Here is a 24,911-nt window from a genome sequence, read left to right on the forward strand (position 1 = left end):
TGCAAGTTTATAAGATGTTCTTATAAGAAAACTCTACTTGGACCTTGGCTGGTGTGGCTCAGTGGATTGAGCACTGGCCTGTGAACCAAATGGTGGTCAGTTCAATTCCTAGTCAGGGCACATGCCTGGGTTGTGAGCCAGGTCCCCAGTTGGGGGCATGCAAGAGGCAAACACACACTGACATTTCTCTCCCTCTCTTTCTCCCTCCCTTCTTCTCTGTCTAAAAATAATTAAATAAAATCTTAAAAAAAAAAGAAAACTCTGCTTGAAGTGTTTAATATCTGAATTGCAACAGCACTTGGTGAATTTAGAAGATCACCATCTTAAAGAAGTTTCAATTTGTTTATTCTGGGTGTAAATGGATAATTGTATAGAAATCTGTATCAAGAATCATATTCAGACACAGATGAGTCCCAAAGGAGGAAAAAATGTCACATGCACAAAAGTGGTATGTAGGTCATTTATAACATCAAAAAATTGCAAATAGCCTAAATATCCTACAGAGAGGCAATGGTTAAATAAACTATGATATCATTGAGCCACTTAATGGACTATGATACAGCCATTGAAATGGCTATAAAAACAGAATGCAAAATTGTTCCAACACTATTGTTACAATTAAGTATTTTTTCAAATACTAAGAATGTAAAAACTTGAAGGAAAAAAATAAACTTGTCAACTAGTATTATAATAAGTAGATTTTATTTCTCTTCATTGCCATGGAGTTCAATTAATTCTATAATAATAATAATATAAAAGTAATAAAATCATTTAAAAAATCTTTCTACCTATTTGTTTCCAAGTTACAGGCTGAAATTTCCAGGTGCTGAATGCTGCACTGAACTTTGTCACTGCTTGTCTAAGATCCTCTCTGGACTAATCCCGAGGTTTTATTTGAGGTGTTGCTCCTCTGTGGATCATCTCAGGTATGTTGCTAGAAGCTGACTCCAACCTGGCTTCACTAATCCACAAAAGCCCCTCCCTTGACACCATTACAGGAGTGTGTATATAAGCCATTTCAGAACAAGGAGTCACGAAGAGATTTCTGGGACCTTTTAGGATCTTTTCTCTCAGATATGAAACCAGAGGAGAGGGGGCACAGGGATGATGGGGACTGAAGGGGAAGGGTTGTGGAGGAACACATATAAAGGACCCATGGACAAAGCCTAAGGGGGGTAGGATTGAGAGTGGGAGGTGGGGGTGGGCGGAGCAGGGGAAGAGTCAAGGGGCGGAAATGGAGACAACTGTACTTGAGCAACACAGAAAAAAGAAAGCCCCAGAGGATCAGCCTTAGGATGAAGGTGATAGTGCAGCTGGCAGAACATGGTAACAAACAGCCCAGTCTTTTGTGATGTGGCTAAGCCCCTGGGTTGATCAGCCCTGAGCACTGGGCTCCTTGGACTTCCATCACCCAGGCTGCGAGTTTCGACCCTTCTCATCTCCTGGCTCATAAAGTTACTAAAATTCTATGGCTTTGCCAAAAATACATTTTTTGCCAGTCTGACAAAAATTTAGCTATAATTTTTATTCCTTCACACTGGATGTCTATTATAGTGTTGGCTGTTGTCATTTCTTTTTTAATTTGACAGTCTAAGGGAAAAGAGGTCAGTGCTCTTGATTAGATAGTCAGGTATTGCATGTTTTAAGAATTCTTGTGATCCACCAGTGTGCCACGGCACATCAGTTGAAAATCGCTGACCTAGACAATAAATCTATTATTGTTTAAGCCAGTTTTCACTGAATTTTACTTCATTGTAACATGGCTCTCAGTTATATGGAAGCCATGACATTTTCAAAAAGATTGCATTATTTCTAAGGAAAATGGAGCTAAAAAAGCTTCTGCTACTGCCTGTACATCTCCAGAGGGCAGTGGATAACTTTAGTATGTGTGCCAAAGTCTACATTAATTAAAGTTATCACCATATATTAAATTATCACTCTATAATTAACATTATTACCCTATATTAAAGGGAGCTTGGTGACCAAGCCAAATGATGATGATATAATATTATAGGAACATATCTACCATTAATTCTTCAAGGCTCTCCAAGCTTTATTTCTGGATAAAGCAGATCTCTAGGATATAATGAAATGTATATTCTAGAATATATACATATATACATTCACATATTGCAGCTAGGTATGTATCTATGTATTAATAAACTTTTGTGTCTCTACTCCTAAAATTTTCCCTTATAGAATGAGGATTAATGTGGATTTTAAGGGAGGCAGATATAAGAAACAGTCCAAAGAAAAAGAGCTTCAATTTTTTGGCTTTGCTTTTACCCATATGATACTTCATGTCTTTTACACAAAACCCAAGAAGGCCAATTCTTCCCAGAGTTAGCATCTCCTTATTAACTAGTCTGCTTTTTCTCTCTCTCGAGGAGACACGTGTGATCTGTGTTCTCCTCTTTGCTTTGGCTGCCAGAAACCTCGGGCTTTTGTTCTCATTGGCAATGCTTTTGTTTATCTTAAGTTTTCTGTTGTAATTTATCTTCCTGCACTATCTTTTCCACCTTCTTTTGCTGTGTCTTTTTATTATAGTTTAATGGGCTATATTTTACTGTACCTGGGCTTTTTAAAGTAAATTGGCTCAGGTCTCTTTACATAGGTGGTGCTCAAATATATTGTTATTAAAGAAGTATGACTATAATAGTTTTTTTAATCATCATCATCACAGGCTTGGATAATTACTTGATTTTATCCTTTCCAATGTTAAGTAATGATTGAATATTGTCATCCTGTCTTTTGAACTGCTGGAGAGCCTTCCCAGATCAGAGCTATAACAAGAAGTCAGCAGTTGTTTTGTGTGTCTCCTTCCCCAGGTGATGTAGGCCATCATGTGCTACTGAGCCCCTTCCCTCTTCTTAACTACTATTTAATGGAACATAGGAGTTCATTTCTAACAGTCCTTAGACAGGAATGAGGTTTCTTCTCCCCACTAACTGACAAAGAACCTTGGAAAGGTGGAGTGCTTCTGCCAGCAAGCGTGTAATTCCTTCACGTGTCTATACCATTCCTCTGAGGGAAACTCTGCCGTCCAGTTTTTTTTTCATTCAGAAGCCAATTGCTCCTTCCTAAGATTGACAGATCTAAGAAAAGGGAATGAGGATGTTTCATTAGAAAGTATGGTCTCTTTAACCCCCAGGCGCAGCCCTGGCAGCCATTCTGTGAACAGAACTTCCCCTGTCCCACCAATCCTCCACCTATCGAAGAGGGGGAGGTTCCCTGCCTTTACCAAGTCTGGAAATGTAACAGCCTCTTCCTGAGCTCCTTTTATTGCCTGGCTTGCTGAGAAGCTTTCTGAAACATCTCTACCTATTTCTCGACACGTGAGCCAGTTTGGCTTTGGTCATATAAAGAATTTGAGGAGGAAGGGAAGTTCTAGAGGTATCTCTGCAAGACAATTCTACTTTCTAGTTAAACAGAATACAATGCCCTGAAACTGTCCCTTCTTATGTCTCTTTGACAGCCTCCGATGATGGTTTCACAATAGCCTAGCTACACACTTTAATACTCCTGGTGGAAAAGAATCAGGTCTCATCAGCTTCCCTGATGATTTTGTGTCAGGGAAGTTATAAGCGACTTGATTTCTCTGAGTTCTATTAATTTTTGCTGCACCTGATCCCAACTATGAACAAGATTTTTTATCCTTCTCTCTGATACAGACTGCTGGTTATTCTTCAATATCTCTCCTTCTGTCTTTACAAAACAATGTAATTTTATTGGAGATGACGTTTCTGCTCAACTAAAAATCACATTACCCAGCATCCCCTGCAACTAGGTACAGTGACCCCTTGAGTAAATTTTGGCCAATGAAATATGAGTGGAGTGATACGCTTCCACTTACAACTTCTGGCTCCTGTCCTTAAAAGGAAGGAACATGCTTTCCCTTCTACTTTCCTACTTCCGTGAGCTGGTGTACGGATGTAAGAGCAGGACCTGAAACCTGAAATAGAAGCCAACCGTTGAAGATAGCAAAACAATAGGGTAGAAGGACCCTGACTGTGGAGCCCCTTGTTAGTTCAGGACTTCTTATACCCAGACCTCAGATTGTTACGTGAAAGAGAAATAAAGTTTTATCACTGTTATTCTAAATATCACTGTGATAGCAGGTAAATCATTATCCCAACTGAAGCATTTCATGTGACTGTATCTGTTATCAGATGGGTAAGTTGCAAAAGGCACTTTTCTAAGAAAATTAAAATAGGCATAGAGGGAAATAAAAGTCAAAGCCAACAAACCCATAACACGAAATTCCTATCTTAAGCACGGTCGAATCTAATCACAGATCTCTTGGCTAAAACCACGTAGTGGTTACACAGGACCCCTTTGTTTTTCTTCATAGAAGTCCCCAGTTAAGAAATTGTTTGTCGTTGTTCTTGACAGAAAGGCTATGAGACAGTGGACCATAGGGGAAAGAAGAGTCCAAACCTGTGGGCAGGTGCAGGTGAAAAGACAGCGAAGTACCGGAGGTGGAGGAGGAGAGAAAGGAAGTGCCAGCAGGGGTAGGGCAGAAGGCCTAGGTGGAAGCATCTGGAAGACGCATTGTCTCAGAGCCCAGCCTGCCTTTGCCACAGCCCGTAGGCAGTTCCTTGCAACTGTTTTGATGGATGAGTTATTTCCCACACAGGGATCCAAGACGTCCTCCCACTGACTTTGTTCCATCGGCCATCCTACACTGGTTGTGTTCCCATCAGGGGACTCTTCGTGTCTTAGACAGTATTCGTGTGACTTCACACAACTTTCTTGTGAAAACTGTCCAACAGCTCCTCTCTAAAATTCATATATATTTATATGTGCCTAAAAATGGCTAAATGATATACACCAAAGTATGAACAGTGCTTAGCAGTGACCTTTAACATTCTCTAAATTATTTAGATTTTTTTAAAAAACAAGGACTATGTATTAGTTAAAATTGTAATTAAAGATAACCCCAGGGTTTTGCGGGGAAGAGGTAGAATTGTTTTCTAGTGGAATAAGGGGATATTCTCTTTTGTATTTTTCCCTCATACTTGACCTTCAAGACTCTGATTCTGGCAAAGCCCTGATGCCTGCTAACTCCAATCCCTGCCTCCTTCAGGCTGACAGCCAATGATGTTAAAGCAAGCAAGCAAATGACAATGACTTTTGGCCTCCTTACACTTGAATGGTTGTCTCCCTGACCATTTTGTTCCCCACATATTGCCATGGTCCCAGAGCACCCCTCCACCATAAGCAAATGTCAATGCTGCATGTCACCGGTTTTACATGGCGGCCTCCTTTGCTCCTTGAAGGCATTGTGTCTTATGTATTTCATAGCCTCTAATAGTTGGCTTAGGGTCTGACACACAGTGGGACTTCATACATGTTTGAGTGAATAAACCTGGGAATACTCAGAATCCTGCACTTAGTTTGAACCTTTTGCTAATAAACTCTTATCATCTTATCTGTCCTTTTCTTCCATGCTGTGAAATAATCTGATTGGATCAGATCAGACTCATTATCAAAGCCAGTGGTTCTTAAAACATTTTGTCCTCAGAACCCCTTTGTACCTCTTACAAATAATTACCATAACAAACCCAATACATGTAAACATAAATAGCATTTTTAAAAATTATTTTTATTTATTTAGAGAGAGAGGAAGGGAAGGAGAAAGAAAGAAAGAGAAATATCAATGTGTGGTTGCCTCTCACATTCCCCCAGCTGGGGACCTGGCCCACAACCCTGGCATGTGCCCTGGCAGGGAATCAAACTGGTGACCCTTTGGTTTGCAGGCCCGAGTTCAATCCACTGGGCCACACCAGCCAGGGCAATATAAATAGTGTTTTTATGAAATACAGCTATATTTTCTAAAACAAAGCAAAACAAGTTAGTGAGAAAAGTGGCATTGTTTATATTTTTACAAGTCTCTTTAATGTCTGGCTTTAATAGAAGACAGCTAGATTTTCATATCTGTTTTAGCAATCTGTTGCGATATATTGTTTTGGTTGAAGTATATTAAGAAATAATGAACCCTGGCTGGTGTGGCTCCATGGATTGAGTGCCGGCCTGTGAACCAAATAGTCACAGGTTTGATTCCCAGTCAGGGCACATGCCTGGGTTGTAGGCCAGGTCCCCGGTTGGGGACACATGAGGGACAACCACACATTGATGTTTCTCTCACTCTCTTTCTCCCTCCCTTCTCCCTCCCTTCTGTTCTCTGAAAATAAATAAATAAAATCTTACAAAAAAAAATAATGACCTGTCAAAATATGTAGTTGGGTAAGGGAGAGTCTCAGAAACACCCTAAATCAGTATCAGGAGCTCCAGGAGCCCTTGGACCTTACCTTTGAGAACCATTGCCCTATGCCTTATTTCTGGGACTGGAAACTCTGCCCATTTCTGAGGATCTACCCGAACTGAAAGCCCTCACTTTCTACTCCCACCACCCAATCTCATAAGAGATTGTTGCCAGTATTATCATAATCCCTTCCTTACCTTTTATCACAGTTCATGGTATTCAAAGAGCTTTTGCATACAATGTTTTCCAGTAGCCTGTCCAGTATGGCTTAATTGTTCCACCTTACCCATGAGTAGTTTCCTATAATCACAAAGTTCAGAGTGTACTTGATTGGCTCAGAGTCATTCAGCTGGCCAGAGGCAGAGTCAGCACTCAGACTCACACCTTATGAATAGGAGGAGCTACGTGTCCTTTCCTTGGCCACTTACACTGGCAGTGCCCCAGCCTGATCTCATCTACAAGAATCTAGACTATCTAAATTTTGTCACCTAATGCAGCCTGTTCTTCTGTACTTGAACAAAGCATAGTTCTTGGTAAAAACTTTTTCCCTGATACCAACACCTAGCACTTAAATGTACCACTGTAATTCTAGAGACCAGTGACAGCCCTGCATGGGAGAAAACTAAACATCAGACTATCACTTAGCATTGGACAATCCAAGGCCCTGGGAATTCTGGGACACCAGGAAATTGTGCTACAGAAAATATATGACAAGTGGGCTCATGTGGCCTAAATCCTTATTATTTTTTCAAATTCATTCACCTTTATTCATGAAAATAATATTAAGTTCACACATGGTCTAAATAAAGCATGACAAATCCTATGTGACCATTTGTCAAAATATACATTACAAATATTCAATAAGTGTTCCTGTTTGTGATATAGTGATCTAATAGCTATGTTTTCTTTGTTCCACAATGGAGGCTAGTGATTTTACAAACACAGATGTACAAGAATTTTATGTTCTTAGAAATGAGTTGCCTGTACTTCCTCAGATATTTCTCATCACTCTTTTATTTCAACCACATCAAGTAATGTTCATCACTTTTAGCTATGTCTACTATGAAGATACATCAGGAATTTAATAAACTGCCACCATATGTTTCTTAAAAAGTAAATGGTAAAAGTAGCCAAAATTCATAGTAGTTCACCATATTACACTAATGCAAAAAACAGAAGCCCTTCATGGTGACATACAACATTGTAAGTCAACCACAAACAACATCTCCATTTAGATTTTCTTTATAGATTGTGCATTGCAACCTCCTCCATTTTCCATGGAAAAGTAGATATGAGAGTCACTCACTTAATATACAAGAGCTCACAGGTATTTAAGGAAGCAAAAATCAACCCTATTATTTCAGACACATACTGGGAGTAAAAACATAGTAGCATCAACTGATGATCAAGTGGAATCACATTACTATTTCCTTCTGAAAATATATAAAATATGTCAGTATTAAATAGAATATAGTCTAAGTAATTGTGTCTATGGTACCATCCATTAAATCCCTATTATTGAGGTGGAGCTGGCTCAGATCACTTCATACTGGTACCAAAAAGACTTTGTAACTCTCTGTGTTTGGATGGGCCACAGGTAACTGAGGATGCCAGGAAAGGCATGAAATCATCATCTTATGGCCATTCTTAATCTCTGGCAACCCCTTCTAGAGGCCTAGTTTTTCTGACCCTTGATAAATGTTATCCAGATGCTTTCAAATAGATCTGTCTTCCAGTGGGTTAAACTTTATATTTTAATATTTTTAAAATTTCTACCTTGATGTGGAATGACAACTGATACTTATTGAAAGCCCACTGTATGCCAGGCACTGTACTAAGTGCCGTATTTGTTTTCCACATATCTCACAAAGGCAGAGATTTTCCTCATTTGATAGATAAAGAAATAAAGGCTTCCAGAGATTTAAGTATCTTGACCCATCATGCTGAAGGCACATGGCTAACAACTAGTTTTACTGTCAAATAAACCAAGCCATCTTATTCCAGGTTCCATGCTCTCTCCATCACCATTGTGCCTTCATTAATGTCATAGTTCTATGTGACCAATTATTTTCTAGCATCATTATGTAGCCATACCTCATAAGAAACAGGAGCTCTCCTGCTGTTTCCTGAACTTCCAATATACTTCTGTTCTACTCCCTTGTCAAGTTCTCAATTGAGAAAGACAACTTCTATGAAGGTTCCTCAAAAATTAAAAAGAGAACTAATATGATCCATCAATTCTACTGCTGGGTAGTTATTCAAAGAAAATAAAATCACTATCTTGATATCTGTATGCCTATGTTCACTGCAGCATTTTTTTACAATAACTAAGACAAGGAAACCACCTATGTATCCATCCACACATGAATGGATAAAGAAAATATGCTGTATATAAATGCAATGGAATATTATTCAGCCATCAGAAAAGGAAATCTTGCCATTTTCAACAACATGGATGGATCCTGAGGGTGTTGTGTTAAGTAAAGTAAGTCAGAGAAAGACAGATACTGTATGATTTCACTTACATGTGGAATCTAAACACACACAAAACCCCTAGATGCAGAGATCAGATTGATGGTTGTCAAAGGCTGAGGGTGAGGTGGGTGGGTGAAGCAGTGAAGATGGCCCAAAGGTACAAACTTCCAGCTATAAGATGAATAAGTCCTGGGGATGTAACATACATCATGGTGACTACTGTTAACAATACTGCATTGTATATTTGAAAGTTGCTAAGAGAGTAAATTTTTCAAAAAGATTTTGTTTATTACTTTTTCAGAGAGATGGGAAAGGAGGGAGAAAGAGGAGGAAAGAAACATGGATGTGCGAGAGAAACATTGATCAACCTCTTGCAGGCCCCCAACTGGGGACCAGCCTGCAGCCCAGGCATGTGCCCTGACCAGGAATTGAACTGGCAACCTTTCAGTCTGTAGGCCAGCTCTCAGTCCTCTGAGACACAGCAGCCAGGGCCAAGAGAATAAATCTTAAAAGTTCTCATGACAAAAATTTGTAATTATGCATGCTGATAGACATTAACTTATTATGGTAATAATTTTGCAATACCCACTTATGTTAAGTTATATTGTACACCTAAAACTAATACAGTATTATATGTCAATTATAGCTCAATAAAAAAAGAAAGATATTTTTTCCCAATCTCTTAGCTTACTTCAACCTCTCCTGTTAATGCAAGATTCCACCAATCTATAGACAAAACCTTAAAATCCACTAAAAGAAAGCAGAGTGATCAGAACCAGGCATTTCCTCATAACCAGTGATGGATAAAGAGCATCCAATTAATATAAATTGGCATGTAGACACAAGTCACCAAAGGCCAAGGGTCTCTGCCTTCCTCCCCCAACTCCAAGATGACCAGACCCAGCCTTGTCCTGGCTCACGGCCTCTCCTATACAGGGCCGGTCCCAGGTGCACCTTTGAGATAACAATACTGTCTCCTAAAACAAACAACTATTGTTTCCACACAAAGACCTTCAATGTTTCCTCCATCAACAAAAGGCTACAGCCATCCTGCCAAGAAGACAAAAGGCTGGAAGCTGTTTTATAAATATCATGATGGTGAGAGGGGAGGGATGGAGGCAGAAAGATCATCTCCAGCACTTTCTCTGCCTAGGAATAGGAGCAGCTCCACCCTTCAGGGGCCATTCTGAATTACTGATCATTTCTCAGGTATTCATAGTAACCATAATAACAGCTTCCTAATCTGTGGAACAAAAATAATAATAATATCTATCCCTTACAGGACTACTGTCAGGATCAAATCAGATAAAAGGTGTGAAAGCTCTTCGTAAGGTTTAAAGGGTTGCACGACTGATATGGTTATTATGAGAAGATTGATGATTCACCCACCCTGCCTGTGTTAAAAAAGATAGTGCTGTTTGGGCTAGATGAGACTCCAAATAGCCCTGGTGTCTAAGTCCACCCAGTTCCTGAATAAAGCATATGGGAAAGGAAATGTGGGCAGTATAGCTGACCACTATAGTTTTCAAGGGCCCATCCCTTGCACAGGTGTTCTTTTCAGCCCCAGGAATCCAGAACCTGAAAATGACCCTAGCAGTTGATCCTTCACCTAGGGTCTAAAGCTCCAATCTTCATCCCCCAACTGCCCCCTTGCCCATCTTAAAACATTTTTTGCAGCAGAAAGAAAGAAGGAACTCCTACCCTTCACAAGAGCATGGTTAGAATTGGAAACTATTATGCTAAGTGAAATAAGCCAGGTGGTGAAAGACAAATACCATATGATCTCACCTATAAGTGGAATCTAATCAACAAAACAAATGAGAAAAAACCCCCCAGAGACTTGGAAATAAGGAATAAACTGACAGTGACCAGAGGGGAGAGGGGAGGGGGATAACTGGGTAAAGAAGGGGAAGGGTCAAATCAAAGAATATGTACAAAGGACCCATGGTCAAGGACAATGGGATGGGGATTGTCTTTGGGAGTGAGGGTTGGACGGGGCAGGGGATAGCAACGGGGGTAGAAGAAGTCAAGAAAACTGTAACTGAACAACAGCAATAAAAAAATCTTTTTTATGCAATTAAAAAAAGAATAAATACACATAATAAATTAAAACATGAGGGAAGTTTCTATCCTTGGTAGTGATCAGCACAAGTAAATTAAAGCAAATTGTACCATTTTATGCCTATTTAACAATTAAAATTATAAATGAGAATATCCAATGTTGGTGAGGTTGTGACTAAATTGGTTTGGTCTTACAGTGCTAGCAGCATAATGAATTTGTGTGATCCCTTACGGAGGTAAAATGACAACACATGGAAAGCACTGAGAAGATATTTCTATCTTTTGGCCTAATAATCTCTCTTCCTAGAAATTTTCAAGGAAATAATTCAACAAAAGTGGGGGGAGAGTATCAAGGATAAAGATATTAACCAATAATAGGCAAATATTGAAATAACAAGAGAAATGTTTTAGTTAATTGTGGTGTGACTGTAATCATTAAAATGAAAATATAAAAACTACTTCCAAACATGAAAAATGTTTGTGATATAATTGTAAGTGAAAGTGTAAAATATACAGCTAGATGAAATATGTAAATATATGAATAAAGAGTGGTAATGGAAAAAATACACATAAAATATCTTTGGTGTTGTGGTGAATTATAGGTGGATTATATTTCAAGATGTTCTTTAATGTTTATATCAGCTTTTAAATACAGCAATACAAAGACAGGAAAGTAATCAGCTAGTAGAATTCTATCAAGATTCTGCTTCTGGTAGGGTAGGGCAGGGAGTTGTTCTTGTTAAGATTTTGATGGTTGTTGAAAATTAATGTGTAACAAACATATCTTGATGCAGAGAGGCTGTAGGAGACTTCAGCAGATCAAAGCCTCAGATTTTGAGTTAAGCCAACAATCACTGAGTTGGATTCGTGCTTCTGCCATGTATTTGCTGTGTGGCCTTTGGCAAGCTATTTGACATATCTAAACTTTTCCTGATTTGGAAAATGCGAGTGACAATAGAACCAATTTCATAGAATCATCAGGAGTAATTGATGAGATAATGTAGGTAGTATAGTGCTAGGCACATTGAAAACTCATTCACTAAAGCTTTGTTGTTTGTGCTGTTAATAATAGTGGTGGTTGTGGTGATGAACTGAGGTTTTCTGGAAGAAATGCCTTAACATAAAGGTCTAATGTCAGAAGTGGATACTGCTCAAATGGCATGACCCCTATATGTGGAGCTAACTACAAACTTTGGGAGGTATTTTTAAAATAGACTTTACCTTTTCAACAGTTTTGGTTCAAGGCAAAATTTAGTGGGAGTTGTAGAGATTTCCTATATACCCTTTGCCCCTACATAACACAACCTCCTCCAATGTTCAAACTCCACACCAGAGGGACACATTTGTTACAGTCCATGAACCTACATCATTATCACCTGGAGTCCATAATTTTTAAATCGGGGTTCACTCTTAATGTTGAACATCTTATGGGTTTTGACAAAAGTTCAACCTGTATCCATCATCATAGTGTCACACAAGTAATTTCACTACCCTAAAAATCTTCTATGATCCGTTTATCCATCTCTCCCTCCTTTGACCCATGGCAATGGCTGTCTTCATAGTTTTGCCTTTTCCAGAATGTCATATAGTTAGAATCATTCAGTATGTAGCCTTTTCACGTTGGCTTCTTTCTTGAAAGGTATTTTTTACAGCCAGTCTAGAAGCATTGTAAAAAACTTTGGCCAAAAACTATTATAAAACCTAAGGGGTTTTGTTTGTTTGTTTGTTTGTCTGTTTGTTTGTTTCTCTTGAGGAACCTATTTTCATCCTCTTTAGAGGCTATATCATCCTCTAGAATGCATAGTTAACTTGCAGATGGCCCAAGTTCAGAGAGGCTGACAAGGTGATAGGATGCCAGCGATGTGTGGTCAGGACCTTGGAGAGCGCCAAAGTAGCCCTACTGTGACCATGTCCAAGACTGGATGTTGTCTGATTTTCCTCAAAGAAGGAAAAGGCTTGCAGAGGCTGGGGCTAGGAAACTACTATTCGTTCTCTTGTACTAATGGAACCATCAGGATGTGAAAGCCTCCAATTTCTTTTGTATAAGAAATTTCTTGAGAGGGCTGACACTTTGTGGGCATTCAATGTCAAAAGCAGTGAATGGCACATTTTCAGGTAATTTAATGGTTTCAAGGTCTTTACTAAGAGCCCAACTCCATAGGAACTGGAGGTTTTCAGAGGTTTAGAGGTATCAGGTTAATTCTCCATCACCCTCCATTACTTGTTGGGTTCATGACACTGCATTTATAGTGTTATAAACACGATAGCTTTATAGTGTTTGTTGTGAGTTGAAAATAATAATAGGTATTATTTATCATGTGCTGGGTACTGCACTAAGCATATAAGTGAGCCATTTTATTTAACCTTTACAACAATACTGTTAGGTGGGTATGATTATTATCCAAGCCTAAGCAAGGTTAGCAAACTTGCCCCAGATCACATAGCTGACAATTGGAAGCACCAGACCTTGAACCCACTAGGGCTTCAGAGAGTAACATGGAAGTAAATGGCTTGAGAAAGAAAGTTCTAAAAGGAGAAGGTAGGCAGGCCCCTGAATAGTCTAAAGAATCAGTATCTCCATATCCCTCAGTCCAAAATCTGGCACAGAGGATGGGGCTCTATGGGAAAAGTTTTCAATTAGCAATAATCACGCCTCAGATAAACCTCATTGGCTACGATACTGCCACTGTGCAAAACTTGGATGGGGCTCTATGGATGAATGGAAATAGAGCTTCCCAGCAGTGAAATGGATTCCCCATGAATCAGTGAGATCCCCATGGATACTCTCCAGAACAGAGCTGGTTTGACACTTGGTAGAGCACTATAGGCAGGATCATAGAGATGGGAATTTTGCATCCTTAAACTTGGTGACCTCTAAATCTCAAGGATTCTGTAATTATGAGACTGAGTCTCTGACTCAGGCTTTGGGAAATCACAGATAATCTCACATTCAGCAGTGCATTAAGATCTTCAAAAGTGGAGAACATGGGTATATGGGACCTCCAGGCTTTCAGAACCCACACGTCTACCCCTTCCAGCCCCTTACAGAGGAGTCAAAAGTGGTTCACTGGAACTCTGGGGGGCTAGAAACCTCCCAATTGTGCTCCAAAGGCTAATTTGGAGATATAGACCTTCGAATCATTTATAGAGAAGGCTCAGCCTGTGGGTTTCAGCTGCTGTCATGAGATCTGAAAAAGAAGAGGAGCACTCCTAGCAGATGGTGAAAACAAAAAATGAATATGTCAACAAATACATTTCTGACAGTCGTTTGCTGAAAGGAATCAAATGGGCCCCATAAAATGCACACTGGGTTGACTGTTGTTCCCCACATGCGCTGTCTCTTGTCAGTCCACACTGATGGCCCATGGTAAACACTCAGAATTGTCCCCTCTGTCCCCATGCAGTGCGTTTCAACAGAGTTCAGTCAGATGCAAGTGCTTTCTGCTCAACTTTCCTACAGGGAAAACACAAATGTGGGTGGCTCACAAAGATAAAATTTTCCATCAAGACCAGTTACCAGACCTTCAGATTCCACTTTCGAAAGAATCATGCATCCTAAAAACAGAGCCTTCTGTGGGGCATAAGTCCACCTAGTAAGGGAGCTACCTTAGTCATATGATCCAAACTGCAGCTTTGAATCAACCTGCACACGTACACACAATTCTATGAAACTAGCCAAACTGCACCTGTTGTGCAAGTTTTTGAAGAACTACCTGAGTACAAAGCACCCTTATCTATCTATAGGCCCTATAGAATCTGTTAGGTCCAACTTTATTATTATCTACAGTTCCTTGTTTGTATCTTCTCATGGTTTACCATTCTATCTTTTTGCGGGCTTCTCTCAGCTTGGAGACCAAGTCTTCCAAGTCTGTTGTCTGTAGCTAAAGCTTCACATTTTCCCTCAATGCCTGTGGCACGGCTGTCCCTCACAGGGGAGAACTTTACCTGCATTGACCATCACCATGTCATTTACATCTCCAACCCCTTTTTTTTTTCAGGGGTATGAGCCCTAAGACCTGCTGAATCTTTTTCTTTCTGCCTCTGAAGAAATACATGGAACAGACATAGTATAATTACTATGTGAAACCCACCAAAGTATATTTTTCCAAACAGAAAGGAGTGGTCATCCACTCTTTACAGAAGGGTAAAAACTTCCACCTGCCAATAGAAAACAGTGGCTGGTGAATAGGTGTCAGGAGCTTGAATTTAAAAACTGGGCTCCCCTTGTAACTCTGGACAAAGCGACTTCTACTAACACCTTTCTAATAGGTAATAAATAGAATTTTATTACTGATATCAAGGTCCCAGGACACAGTCTGCTCATACAGATGTTGCCTGCAGAAGTATGTGCACAGATGTTGCACATGTAGATGCTTCTGACGGACAGATGTTACTGTACACAGAGACAGTTGTTACTCACAGAGGCAGATGTCCACCAGGAACACTATGTACACCAAAAGCTCCCGCAGGGTGGTCTTGACATAAAGTTCTCGGTTCTCAGCTGTGTTCTCCGTCAGGGTTGTTCCCCAAAGTCCTAAGAAGCATTGGAGAGTTGCCCAAGATCTCCAATAGCAGGGTCCCTCCCAGTTCTCCCCACCCATCAGTCCCTAGATTTTACTCTCTTCCACTCCAGCCCCGTTCCTTACCCATCACCTTATCTCTTGGCTGAATCTAGCTACTCTAACCATGCCTCCCCTCCTCCATCAAAGGCATGGATGGAGGCATGGAAAGGAGGTTCTTGTTCCAGATGGGGCCGTCTAAAGCATCATCACATCCATATCTTTCCTCAAACTAGCTCCTGCATACCCCTCTGGGCTCCCAAGCGATGACCTTGCCAGGCTTCCCCTCTGGGCAACACAGACTGGCTTCTGTGTACCAGGGCCTGCAGCTCTACACAGGTGGTTCACACACCCCAAAGAGACACTGAGATGCCACCTCTTCTTCAGATCACATTCCCCCATCCCCACCAAAAAAAGCCAGCTTTTGGTGATTCCTTCTCCTGACTCCAGTATCCTAGGAGAGCCCTCCTCCTACTCCCCCACCCCCACAAGCTACCTCTGATGCCTCGAAAAATCTGGAGGCAGCAGCTGGACACCAGGATCCTGTGTGCCTTCTCCTGGGGTCCGTCTTCAGGCTTCTTGGGCTGGGGCTGGGGGCGCACCGCACTGGAGATGGTGCAGATCCTCAGCGTCCCATGTGGAGAGGGAGGGCCACTGTAAGCAGGGTTGTCCCAGGCTTCTCTCCCCAGATTTTGCAGTTCCTGCCCCTCGGGACTTTCCACAGTGCTCATGGGGAATAAGGTGGGGGACCTGACACCTCAGGTACCCACTCTCACCTGGAGAAAGAGGAAGCAAAGGCCCAGTCCAGCCAAACCAGCAGAGGGCAAAGGGAGTCTGAGAGCAGCTGGTCTTGCAGGGCCTCTGCTCCTGCCTTTTGTAGGGGACTCTGGCCGCTTGGGGGAGGGAACAGATGAGGAGGAGGAGGTGGGGATGACCATCAATCCTGCCAAGGGCCTCTCTTTCTCTCCCTTCTGCTGTGGAGACAAGAAGAAAGGGGTGGGATGGCACTGTGAGGCAGGGGTTTGAGCAGGGAGAAAGGGGAAAAGGGGGAAATGAGGACACTGTGGAGAGGTGGGGGCGGGGGAGGAAGGAGGGGTGAAAGAGGTGAGTGCGGCAGGGAGGAGAGAGCTGCTTGCAGACACAGCCTGATGGAGGGATGGTCCTGAGTCAAGTGAGACTGAAGAGGTGATAAAAGAGCAATGGGAGGAGCTGGGGGGAGAGGAGGCTGGCAGACTCCATCGCTGGTCTGAGCTCATTTCCACTAAAAGCCCCTGAAAGGGCCGACATAGATTGGGGTGGGGAGGGAGGCCAGGGAGCCTGAAAAGTGCTGCCTCCCTACCAGGCTCAGCGGGTGGCGTGGTGTCTGGGGCAGCTTTACTGTCTCACCTTGAGCTGACCCTTGGGGGATGCAGAAGGAGACCTCCCCTCCCTCACTTCACTCCATTGCTGGGGGAAAGAATAGTGGCAGGAGGACCCCCTGTTTCAGATACCTAAGGGGCAGGCTCTCCAACTGCTGATGAGGGGGGAGAAGGTCTACAGTTTCAGACCTGTATCCTTTCTTCTGAGGTCACGATATAAAGTTCCCATTTCCCAGCTATGTTCATGGCTTGGATTGAGCTATACCAGTAGAAAGGTCCTCCTCGCGGGTGTGGGGCTCAACCTGGGGAAGAGGCTGAGCCTGATGGGAGGGACAGATCAGAGAGCAAAGGGCAAGGACAGGGTGACTTGGGACTCCTTAAGGGGAGGGGATTTCTGGACCCAGCTCAGCTGACAACCTTGTCTTGGGGCTCTGCTTAGTACTGGACCTGGAACCACAAGCATGAGAACAAAACAGAAATACGAGAGATATTAGGACTGATATGCACTCTTTCTAGTCTCAGGTCTATGAATTTAAACCCTGGCATAAGCCCTCAGGCACATGTCTGACTATGCCCAGCTCTGGCCTCTGATAACCTGCCCTGCTTCACGAACTGAACTGGTGTGGGCTGTGGCCCAGAATGGGGCTGGCCCCACAAGGGCAGGTGGTTACCTCTGTCTTGATGGCTGGAGCAGGGGCTGCCCTTTCTCCAGTTCCTGGCTCCCCATCTGTGCACTGGCCTGGAGCCCTCCAGTTTCACACTCAGTATAATGTCAGTCTGGTGCAAGTCACCAGTCTTGAATGTCCTCATAAAGAGATCCCGATGCCAGACAACCCAGGGCTGGGCTCAGCTCCTTGGTGAATAAGTGCCCCCCAACATCTGAGACAGGGCTGAAAAAGCAGCGCTGTCCTCCCACTGGGTCTGCTGTCTGGGTCTCCTGCCACAGCCCAGACACTGTGAAGAGAACTAACGCTGTGCCTGAGGGGCAGCGAAGTCCTCTCTGTGGGCCTTCCAAGATGGAGGAGTTCCCATCTCTCCACTTTACTGGCTAGTAAGACACATTCCATGGTGCTTGTTTTCTTTGAAAAGACGGGGGGGAAAAAAGGAACTGTGCCAGTATTGACCACTTTGTGTAATATCAGCTAATTTTTGTGCCTCTTACCCACAAGCTGTTCAACAATTGCAAAAGGACCCCTGGCCTGCAAAACTGAACATTGGGACAGGGGTAATGGACAGGGGAGGGAGCTAGCAGTGTAGTCCACAGAAGTGGGGAGAGGAACAGGAGATGGTTTCTGGTATCTTTGGGGTATTTTGTATTCTGAGGGAGGTCTGTGATCAGGGGGGCTTTCGGTGAACTCGTCCTGTGACAGGTTCAACACGTGACAGGTCCCGTACTCCTGAGAGCTGATGGCCAGAGCTGGACTGCTTTAATTTACGGTCACCCACCTGGACAATGTTGCTTTTCTCTGCTCAGTCTTGAGCACTCTCCATGTGGGTAGATCAACCCACAATGCCCCTGGGAGCACAGGTCATATAACAAGGCTTGAGAAATATTCTCAAAAGGCACTCTTTATGTCTAGCGTGTTTAGTCTTACTCAAGAAGTTGTTAATGTTGTAACCAAGTGGGGGTCTCCTGATGATTTTGTATCCGGCAGTTCTCCAGGTCAAGCTTCTCCTGGCGCTTGACTTTTTTTGTGTGACCAGACCCTGTTAGAGACGACAACTGATTTCAGAGGAATCCAATGATTCAGGCTGCCTTTCACCAGTTCAGCGAACCCCAAGAGGCTTGAACTTGAAACCAAAACTTCGGGGTGTAACTCTTGGCTTAGCACTTTACTGACTGTATGTTTCTGGCCAAGTCCCTTTTGAGGCTTAGTTTACCCCTCTGCAAAGTGTTGATGATAAGGCCTTCCCTGCTGACCTTAAGGACTGTTTTAGGATTAAAACAGTAGAACATGGAAGTCTTTATAAACAGTGTACTAAAAAGCACAAAACAAATTTCTCTTACCATAGCATCCATCCTTGTGCATTCCTCTCACGCACAGCAGTTCAGGTTTAAGGTATATACCTTCATCCAGCACTCCGTTGTTTTTTTCCCAGAGGCACAAGAGTCCCAGGACCCTCTGCACCCACTCCTGTCCCACTTCAGCTGACATCAGAGAAATGGAAGGAGGGCATTTCAGCCAGAGAGTATTATGTAAGTCCTGGCAGGATAGCACCTCCAAGAAGAGTTTTATAACCACATAACCAGCCTTGTTGCCCATCAAAACAAAAAGACCTCTTAATCATGATGACTGTTATCCCACTTGGTGTCTTGATCACTTTGTTTCTTCGGGACACATTTTTTGGTCCTAGTGCTATCCTAGTTCATACACCGAGAAGAGAATTACCCCATTTCGGCCACCAGTGCACTCCCTTGTCACACAATGCTCGTCCCAGCCAGATTCTGCAGTGCTATTCAGATCTACCAAGCCCTGGCAAAGAGTACAGAGATATCAGAGTCTGTAGGATGAAAATCTGTGGTTTGTCTCCCTGTAAATTCACCATATAAGTTTCCCTGGGATAAGTCACCTCCCATATTCTAGCAGAGGTGTCCATCCCGCAGCCTGCAGGCCGCATACGGCCCAGGATGGCTATGAATGTGGCCCAACACAAAATCGTAATTACTTAAAACCTTTTTTTCTCATTGGTTCTTGTTAGTGTTTGTGTATATAATGTGTGGCCCAAGACGACTCTTCTTCTTCCAGTGTGGCCTAGAGATGCCAAAAAGTTGGACATCCCTAATAGAGGAAGAAATCTTGGAGTAATTTACAGTCCAGATTCTATGAGGAGAAGCAAGCTGCAAACCACTCTCTGTATTCCACCTGGGGACTCTCGACCTTTTTCACAGCAATAAACATAAAGAACAGGACACACTCTATAAGTAATAAAGGCTCACTTTGGCCACGATTCTCAAGGAAAGGCAATGGAAATCATTTATCCAGAAGAAAGAACCCTACATATAAGAGCTTAACCTTCACTAACATACTACCAGAGTCACCTGCATAGCAAACATTCTGAAATTTGAGCAGCTCAAGTTTTCAGCAACAAGCATGGTGGACCAAGCAAGCAGACCCAAGTTGGCTAAGCCCAAGAGAGTCCTCCGCTACTTGTCTTGTAACAGAAACCCCAGCACTGCACCAGGGGCCTGCACAAGCCCTTGCTTCTCAATGCACAGGAATGGACAAAAAAGATCCACCAGAAAACTTGAGTAAATGAAGTCCTACTATAGCTGTTCCGACCCAGGAAGCCAAGAAAATGGCCTCTTGTTCTATTTCACTGGGCACCTCAAAGAGAGACTGTAGGTAACCCACTCACCCCCAATCAAGATGACTCACTTGAGCCTTTTACTTCCTTCACCAATTTCACAAGTCCTGCTAGGATACTATTTGCATCTTCCATCTCTCCAAAGAGAACCTCTCTGAATGAGACCCTCAGCTTTCCTCCCATTTCTGGAAGACCCTCCTGGACATCTATGTCCATCTATCTATGCCTCCTACAGAAGATTGGACAGATAAAGGAAACCAATCAAACCCTGGTGGTGGGAGACCAACAATGCATCAACAAAAAATGAAGACGTTCGTCTTCAGTGGCCCGGAAATGTGGGTCAGAGGCCATGACCGTGTTCCCTTGCTGAGTGTAGTCCAGACTGGAGTAAGCATGTGGTCCTGAAGTAATCCCTCAGCAAAGCTGCAGCTGTGGCAGTCAGAGTCTGTAGCCCCTGTTGAGTGTTAAGTCAGGCCACCTGCTGGAGGAGGTGGTGTGGGGAAGGAAGAGCTCCAGTGAGTTTGAGACATGGGGCTAGAAAGAAAGAGGGAGGAAAGGAGATGACAGGCAGGCTTGGGGAAGAGGACCTGAGAAAATGAGATTCTTTCCCTCAGAGCCACTCGCCAAATTTCGCATGAGGCATGGTTGACTGAATGACCCTGTGAAGGGGGGAGATTGGAGCACCAGGGCAGACCCTCTGGCATTCACCCTTCCAGCACCCCGTCAGGGTCTCAGGACAAGGGCCTGAGACACCTCCTTCGCCCAGCCTCTGAGGGCCTCATTATGGGAGACACATATTTTTCTACCCTGAGTCTTCATTCCATTGATATTTATTGTATGCCAACTATATGGTTGGGACTATGCTTACCTCCAGGGGTGAAACGGCAAATAAAACCATCATAAATTTGCATTCTGCTAAAGAAGATTGGCACTAAACACATACAGACATAATTTATAATCATAAGAAGTTCCTCAAGGGAGAAGAACAGGGCGTACAAGGATGTGCAGCAGGAAAACCTGAATTTGGGGGGCTAATGAGGAACGAAATAATCACTTCTGCCTCTCTTCCCCCTTCTTGTCCTTGCAGTGAACAAGTTTTTCTGAGATTCAAAAATGTCTGACTGCTGATATGCAGAAGGAAACAGATCGAGTTAAAAGACCAAACAAGGAGAAAGTTACAACACTGAAAAACATGTTAAGACTTAAGTAATGGTCCCTGAAATGTGAATTGAACTAAGCTTGAACTCTTTCTTGCATTAGATTCTTTTTTTTCCAAAAATTATTCATTTATTTTTTAAAAAGAGGAAAAGGGAGGAAGAAACAGAGGGAGAGAAACATCAGTGGGCTGCCTCCCTGACCCAAGGGGACCAAACAAACCCACAACCCAGACATGTGTCCCAGCCAGGAATCGAACTGGCAATCTTTCACTTTGCAAGACAAAGCCCAACCAACCGAGCCACACTGACCAGGGCAGCATTAGATTCTTTTTTAAGAAATGGAATTCAACCACATTTTTACTCCTGAAATTAGTTACCTCTTCAATGCCTGGAAAAGAGAGAGAAATTAGTAAGAGAGCTGGCGTAGCAAGTGAGAAGCCACATTGATTAAAAATTTCCTGGGGTGATGGTTTTGCACATGAACTTATCTCCAAACTCAAGTTTCACACATTAAATATATACAACCTTTTGTATGTCAATCATACTGCCATAAAGGTCAACCATACTTCAGAAAAAAAATTTAATTTCACGAACAGAAATTCAGATCAAAGAGCTTTCTTTTTAAAATTCCATCAGCCCTTTAATCCTAAATCTAGAAATTTATCTGGATATGTCTATCAGCATAATTGATAACAGTGTATTAAAAAGCTAAACGAGAAGGAGCTTGAGTATACAACAATGAAAAATAAGTAAATTAGGATACATTCACATGATGGGTTAGTGTGCAGAAATTAACATTTTAAAATAATATTTAATGTCATGAGAAAATGCTCCCCACATGTGATGTGAAAAATTCTGGCATATACATCTACAGAATCCAAATTTTATGTGTATATTACATGTAGAAGCACAGAAGAAGAGACTGGTATTAAAGATTATAAAATTCAGTAGTAGTATCTCTGGGTGGTGTGATTACAGATGCTTTTTATGTTGTTCGTATTTTTCTATGGTTATGAGTACTTTTATGTTCAGAAAAATAATTATTTTTTAAAAGCCAGTGGTCAGAGTCAAGTCTTCATAAGGACTTGAGGTTCAGTTTCATCTCAGACTCAGAGAACCCTCGTGGCTAGTTACTCCCACCACACTGGATCCCCATGTCAGCAAGAGATCAGCATGGTTCATTTCTTGACCTGGAAGCCATTTATGCAAAGGATTTACCTATCATCTGCTTGCTCCAAGACGTTGCATTAGTTGCCACTTCCTTGACGATTACATGTGGGGAAGAATAAGGATGAAATGTGAAAACAACATGAAAACAGCTGCCAGGAGAAGTACAGCATCTAACAGAGGTTCAGAGGAAGGAAGATGAGTGGGTTTGGAAGAGGGACAGTCACAAAAGGAATTTTGAAGGGAACGGCATTGATTGAGATGAACTTTGAAGGATGGATAATATTGTAGAGATGGAAATAAAGGATAGCTGCCATTTATTAACCACTCCCACGCCAAACACTGTATTATCTCAGCTAATTCTCACACCATCCTATGGGGTAGATTTTTATTATTTCCATCTACAAGTGAAGAAACTGAGGATCACGGAGTTAACTTAGGGTGAAGTCAGACTTCCAAAATAGATCTGTCTGACTACAGGGACAACAACTTCCTCTGTGTCACCTACAAAGACAGTAGCATGCGGGTAGGCAGGCAGGTGGGAACACTGCGTGCTCTTTTGGGTGGATACTCCCACTGTAGCTAGAGAATAGGTAAGCCTGGAAACAGGGTCAGAAGCAAATATGAAAGGCTTCAGTGCCAGACATTTAATTCATTAAGCAACAGAAAGACAAAGAAGTCTCCTGAAGAAAACAAAATCAAAGCAATGTTTTATGAAAAATTGTCTGACAATAGAATGGGCTGGCTTGGGAGGAAATCGGAAGCAAGGAAATCAGCTGGTTGTTGTGCTGGTTTAGGGACAGAAAATGACCATCTGAATTATGGTGGGGAAATAAGAATAGGAATGAATGGGAAGTCATATGAAACACCTCATAGGCAAAACCTGCTGGGATGAGCACCTGATTGGACGTGTGGTGCAAGGGAGAGAAAGCCAAGGTAGATCTAAGGCCTCAGACCTGGACAACTGGAAGGACAGTGATACTAGGAAAAGGAGGTAAGGGAAAAGGATCAGGTTTCAGAAGGAAGCTGGTAAGTTCAGCTTTAGGCATCTTTGAGTCTCAAGTGTTAATGGGACTAACTCAGATGATGAGCTAGAGCTTGAGAGAGTAATAAAGACTGGGGAGAGTGAGGTGGGGATTGTGTAGCCAGAAGTATTTATTGGGGCCACAGGAACAGCTGAGATGGCCAAAGGATTGAATAAAGACAGAAAAGAAGGAGTTGGGGGAAGGAAGAGGAGCTAGAAAGGGAGAGAAAGCGTCATAGTAAGAAGAGGAGCAAAGATTTTCAAGACACAAAATCGGAGAAGTGGTTTAAGAAAGGGATGGTAACTGTCAGTATCAATTGGCGGTAAAAGGTCAAGGGTTCTGATAAAAGCCTTTGGATGTTTAGACTAGACTCTCTCAGGTGACCTTGGAAAATAAGAAGGCCTGATTTGGACAAGTGGGGGTGTAGAAGTTAAAGGGTGGGGGTGAGGCAATGAAAGAAGCGCCTCCATTTAACTGCATAAGTAATTATTTAATGAATACCTACTAGGTGACCTTCTTGACTATCTGTTTGGGGGTGTCCCAAGAAACTGAAACCACCAGCCTTTCTCATCTTCATGTTCTAAAAGCTTCCATTCATTCCATCTCCTCTTTTGGTGCTGATTTTTAAGAACAGTTTTATTACCATATAATTCACATACCATACAATTCACCCATTTACAATTGGTACAATTCAATGGTTTTTAGTATATTCACAGATGTGTGCAATCGTGGTGCTGAATTTAAAGGAGGAACACTTTGGATGTAAATTCTGGAATAAATTCCTATAATTTAGGCTGTAAATGAGGGAGATCGAGTACCTTAAAGACCAGAACAAATCCTCCACTCTCGCCCTCCTGAGCAGAATTACAAAACGGAATGGGAGCCGCAAAGGTGCTTTGCCGACAATACCCACCAGGTGGCAGCAGGACTCTTATCCTGTTTGTCAGTAAAAAAGCAGATGAACCTGTTTGGGGGTCTGTGTACTCATAGGGCCTTCAATTTAGGGACCATTTCTATTCCCAGCTCCTTCCTCTTACTTATTCTTTTCTTCTGTATAACTCTATAGGTTCATGTCTGGCCCTGCTAACAGGTCTTAAGCCGTGGGTATTTATCATTCTGGAGACCTACCTAAGTTGCCTTTCTATGTTAATTAATATGGACTTCCTCTGAGAAGCAGACACCAAGACCGAATAATGGTGCAAGGGTTTTAGTGGGAGACACACCTGTACCAGAAAACAGGAAGGGAGCCAGTTAGGACAGAGAGAACAGTCAGACCGTGATGCCAGTCTGGTGAAAGGAGAGAAGGTAGGAAGGTCAGGTGGATTTATGCAATGTAGTTAGCCTAAGAAAGTTTTGCCATGACCTTCAGTGAACCGAAACAAACCATCGGGGGAATTTTGTGTCTCCCAGAAAGGGCCTACCTTAGTATCCCTGCTAAGCTCCATTATTGCTTGGGCTGCTCCTAGGGTGTGAAATTTCCCAGGCTGCTCGCCTGGAAGTGTGGCGTGGGTAAATGCTGTTGGCTGACTATTCCACTG

General features: G+C 42.4%; 1 protein-coding gene and 1 non-coding gene across 2 annotated transcripts in view; both read right to left on the reverse strand.

Moving 5' to 3' along the window:
* PKD2L1 (polycystin 2 like 1, transient receptor potential cation channel) overlaps window positions 1–16,091 on the reverse strand; it is a 28,105-nt gene extending 12,014 nt beyond the window's left edge. Inside the window, exons 1-2 of the mRNA XM_045854525.1 lie at window positions 15,857–16,091; window positions 15,222–15,335 (exon numbers count right to left, since the gene is read on the reverse strand). Coding sequence (XP_045710481.1) covers window positions 15,222–15,335; window positions 15,857–16,091 — 349 coding nt within the window. The remainder of the gene's footprint in view (window positions 1–15,221; window positions 15,336–15,856) is intronic.
* LOC123829166 lies at window positions 13,362–13,499 on the reverse strand. The gene has a single exon (XR_006787554.1). It is a non-coding gene; the product is annotated as a U4 spliceosomal RNA (small nuclear RNA).
* Window positions 16,092–24,911: the final 8,820 nt, after the last annotated feature.

This window comes from Phyllostomus hastatus, unplaced genomic scaffold, assembly GCF_019186645.2.
Source record: "Phyllostomus hastatus isolate PE091 unplaced genomic scaffold, TTU_PhHast_1.1 phas_scaffold_1066, whole genome shotgun sequence".
NCBI lineage: Eukaryota > Metazoa > Chordata > Mammalia > Chiroptera > Phyllostomidae > Phyllostomus > Phyllostomus hastatus.